The 4,469-nt window shown below is 66.5% G+C and overlaps 1 protein-coding gene across 1 annotated transcript; it reads left to right on the top strand.

The window, feature by feature from the left end:
* The first annotated feature begins 1,925 nt into the window (after positions 1-1,925).
* Positions 1,926-3,056, top strand: B3GALT4 (beta-1,3-galactosyltransferase 4). Its single transcript, XM_060237651.1, has one exon. The coding sequence runs from the start codon at positions 1,926-1,928 to the stop codon at positions 3,054-3,056; it is 1,131 nt and encodes a 376-aa protein (XP_060093634.1).
* Positions 3,057-4,469: the final 1,413 nt, after the last annotated feature.

The raw sequence follows: 4,469 nt of genomic DNA, 5'->3' as shown, positions 1-4,469 counted from the left end.
GGTGGGGGGAGGGAAAATTTGGGTTTCCCACCTCAGGGACCAGACACACTTTCTTCCTGGGCAGGGGAGCTGGTGAGGAGACATCATGTGGGCAGGGGGATGGATGGGGGTCTTGGGCACCCACCGGAGGGCAGGGGGGAGGACAGTGGTCTTGGGCACCCACCGGAGGGCAGGGGGAAGGATGGGGGTCTTGGGCACCCACCAGAGGGCAGGGGGAAGGACGGGGGTCTTGGGCACCCACCGGAGGGCAGGGGGAAGGATGAGGGTCTTGGGCACCCACCAGAGGGCAGGGGGAAGGACGGGGGTCTTGGGCACCCACCAGAGGGCAGGGGGAAGGACGGGGGTCTTGGGCACCCACCAGAGGGCAGGGGGAAGGACGGGGGTCTTGGGCACCCACCAGAGGGCAGGGGGAAGGATGGGGGTCTTGGGCACCCCCCGGAGGGCAGGGGGAAGGACGGGGGTCTTGGGCACCCCCCGGAGGGCAGGGGGAAGGAACTGGGCCATTTCAGAAGAGCTTCGCTGCTTCTTGACGAGTGAAAACCCACTGCCTGATGAGAGGACTGGGAGCCAAGTCCTATGAGGAAAGGCTGAAGGAGCTGGGGATGTTTAGCCAGGAGAGGAGGCGGCTGAGAGGAGATAGGATCACCATCTTCAAGTCCTTGAAGGGCTGCCATATAGAGGATGATATGGAATTGTTTTCTGTGGCCCCAGAAGGTAGGACCAAAACCAAAGGGTTGAAATTATATCAAGAGTTTCTGACTCAACATTAGGAAGAACTTCCTGACCGTTAGAGCGGTTCCTCAGTGGAACAGGCTTCCTCCTTCGGAGGTGGTGGGCTCTCCTTCCTTGGAGGTTTTCAAACAGAGGCTAGATGGCCCTCTGACAACAATGAAGATCCTGTGGATTTAGGGGGAGGGGTTTGTGAGTTTCCTGCATTGTGCAGGGGGCTGGACTAGATGACTCTGGAGGTCCCTTCCCACTCTTCTCAGATTCTATACGCCTGGTGGGAGGTGGCGGAGCTGGAAGGTGGGTTTGCAGAGTAGCCCTTTGGAGGAAAGGAGGGGAAAGCGGGCTCCTGCCGCCAGCTTCAGTTGACATTGTTGTGCTCCTTGAGCAAGGAGGCCTGGTCTCCCTGCGGCTTGTGTGTGGCGGGGCGGGGGGAGGGGAGGGGGCTGTTTGCAGGAAAGGGATGGAGAAGATGTTTCATCATCCGGATTTGTGGCGAGCAATTTCGGGGGAAGGGCTGTTGTGGAAACATCTGCTTGGCGAGTGTGTTGTCGGCATTCATGGGAAATGAGGCCTCTTTCTCCCCCCAGTGAGAAAAACCCAGGGAGCTGGTGCTGCTCTCTCCTGCCTGCTGAAAGCTCTGACTATCTTCAGGGCAGGGGGGCTGTTTCCTAGCAGGGAGGGTGAGCAGAGGGGCTCTTCAGTCTGCTCCCGCCCCCCCCCCCGTGGTTTCTGCTTCCCACTGGTCTGGTGGAGCGGCAAGGCAGGGCAGAGCGCTGGAGGGAGTGCCTGGGGACCAGGTTCGAATCCCACTCTGCCCAGGGGGGAGCTTGCTTGGGGCCCTTGGGCCAGGCACCCCCCCAGCGGTGGGAGGGGGGCAGGGAGGGCGGGAGGATGGGCCCGTTTCCTGCGAGGCGAGCTTTGGCCGGAGCCCCCTCCCGGCGCCGAAGTGGGCAGGCCCAGGCCTTTCTGCAGCAGGGCGGGAGCGCGCCCGGGAGGGGGGCTGGGCGGGCATCTGCGCGAGTCTGCGGCGGTGGAGGCGGCGGCGCGCAGGGCCGGAGCGCGTAGAGGAGAGCTCCGCCCGGCCTTGCCTGCATCCTCCGGAGAGCCGCTGCTGCTGCTTCCAGCTCCAGCTGCAGACGCCGCCTCTTGCACGGCCGTTGCTCTCCTGGTCGCTCTCGCTTTCTGCGGCGCGGGGGATGGCGCTGGCCGTGGGGCGCGCGGGCCGCTGGTGCTGCTGCTGCTGGTGGTGGTGCTGCTGCTGGTGGGGCGGGCGTCGCGGGGGGTGGCGGGGGGCGCTGGCGGCGGCGCTGGCTGGCCTGGGGGCGGCGGGGGCGCTGGTGGGCTGCGGGGCGCACGAGGAGCTGCTCTCGCGCGCCCTGGCGCTCTGGGTGGCCGCCCCGGTGGAGGCCTCCCCCGGGCCGCCCGAGCCGTCGGTGTCCCCGTCGTCGTGGTTCGCGCTGGAGCCGGCGGTGCCGGCGGGCTGCGGGGCGGGGGCCGGCGCGGGGGAGGCGCCGCTGCTGCTGGCGCTGGTGGCGAGCGCGGCGGGGCACTGGCGGGCGCGGGCGGCGGTGCGGGGCAGCTGGGGCAGCGGCGGGGCGGTGCGGCCGCTCTTCGTGGTGGGCGAGGCCGAGGGGCTGCAGGCGGCGCTGGAGGGCGAGGCGCGGCGGCACGGGGACCTCCTGCAGGGCCGCTTCGCCGACACCTACGGCAACCTGACGCGCAAGACCCTCTGCCTGCTGCGCTGGGCCGCCCTCCGCTGCCCCGCCGCGCGCTTCGTGCTCAAGGCGGACGACGACGTCTTCGTGAACGTGCCCGCCCTGGCCCGCCACCTGGCCGCCCTCGACGCCGCGCGCCCCCTCTACCTGGGCCGCGTCCACTGGCGCGCCCGCCCCGACCGCCGCCCCGCCAGCCGCCACCACGTGCCCGCCGCGCTCCTCGCCGCCGCCGCCTACCCGCCCTACTGCTCCGGCACCGCCTACGTGCTCTCGGCGCCCGCCGTGGCCGCCCTGCTGCGCGCAGCCCCCCGCCTGCCGCCCGTGCCCGTCGAGGACGCCTTCGTGGGCCTCCTGGCCCGCCGCGCCGGCCTCGCCCCCCGCCACCTGCCCCGCATGGCCGGCGCCGCCCGCCTCCTGCCGCCCGACCCCTGCTGCTACCGCCACGTCCTCTTCAGCGTGCACGGCCTCGACCCCCGCGCCATGCAGCGCGCCTGGCAGCAGAGCCCCCGCGACGGCCCCGCCGCCTGCAGCCCCCTCCAGCGCGCCCTCGGCCTCCTCCGCTGCCGCTTCCTCGCCTGGCGCACCAGCAGCCCCTCGCCCGCGCCCCCCTGAGCAGGCGCCCGCCGTCGGGGGACCACGAGACGCCCGGCCTGGCGCACCGCTGCTGGACCTCCGCCGGCCCCTGGCGCCCAGGGCTGGCCCGGAAGGGCCACGCGGCTTCTCCTCTTTGACGCGTGGGGGGCCACCGGGAGGACTGCTGCAGTTTGGCCCGCTGGGGGACCTCCAGACGGCACCTGGCCTTGGACCGCCCAAGACGCAGAGGGGCCGTCGGCCTGGCCCAACGTGGCTTCTCTCGGCTTCTTTCTGCTCCGGCTTCTGGGTGCTGGAGGGCGCAACAAGGCGAGGGCTCCTGGGGGACCTCCGGATGGCACCTGGCCTTGCGGCACCGCATGACCCAGAGAGGTGGACTGGAAGGGCCGCTGGTCCCAGGCAACGCAGCTTCTCTTCTTTGCCACTTGGGGGGCCACAGAGGGAAGGCTCCGTCTTCCTGCTGCTTGCAGCGAGGACCTCTGGATGGCATCTGGCATTGGACAACCGCATGATGCAGAGGGTTGGACTGGAGGGGCCATTGGCCTGATTCAACATGACCCAGAGAGGTGGACTGGAAGGGCCGCTGGTCCCAGTCTTCTTTTCCACTTGGGGGGCCACAGAGGGAAGGCTCCGTCTTCCTGCTGCTTGCAGCGAGGACCTCTGGATGGCATCTGGCATTGGACAACCGCATGACGCAGAGGGATGGACTGGACGGGCCATTGGCCTGATTCAACATGGCTTCTCTTATGTTCTTTCTGTTCTCTGACTTCTGGGTGCTGGAGGGAGCAACGGTGGGAGGACTTCTCGTGTCCTGGCCCCACTCGGTTGACACCTGCCTTTTGGCCACTGTGTGACATAGAGTGCTGGACTTGGCCCTATTCAACATGGTACATTTGCAGCACTGATGCTAAGTGTGCTCTCTAAGCTGAGTTAGCGTGAGCCGGCTCACAGATTTTTAGCCTCCAGCTCACACATTCTTGTCATAGCTGGGATGACCCCAAAGCACAGTAATGTATGCAGGAGCTCACAACTTTAATACTAGTAGCTCATAAAGTAGAATTTTTGCTCAGCAGACTGCAGCTTAGAGGGAACATTGGTGATGCTCGTGCTTGAGGGAGGGGCAACAGTGGGAGGGCTTCGAGTGTCCTGACCCCACTGATGGACCTCCTGATGTCTCCTGGGTTTTGGCCACTGTGGGACACAGAGCGTTGGACTGGATGGGCCACTGGCCTGATCCAACATGGCTTCTCTTATGTTCTTATGTGACACGGGGTGTTGGACTGGATGGACCACTGACCTGATCCAACATGGCTTCTCTTCTGTTCTTATGTGACACAGTGTTGGACTGGATGGGCCATTGGCCTGATCCAACAGAGCTTCTCTTATGTGACACAGAGAGTTGGACCGGATGGGCCATTGGCCTGATCCAACAGG

The sequence above is a fragment of the Heteronotia binoei genome, chromosome 5 (assembly GCF_032191835.1).
Source record: "Heteronotia binoei isolate CCM8104 ecotype False Entrance Well chromosome 5, APGP_CSIRO_Hbin_v1, whole genome shotgun sequence".
NCBI classification, from domain to species: Eukaryota; Metazoa; Chordata; class Lepidosauria; order Squamata; family Gekkonidae; genus Heteronotia; species Heteronotia binoei.
The sequence above is the reverse complement of the archived record's forward strand: the minus strand, read 5'-3'. Positions and strand labels throughout refer to the sequence as shown.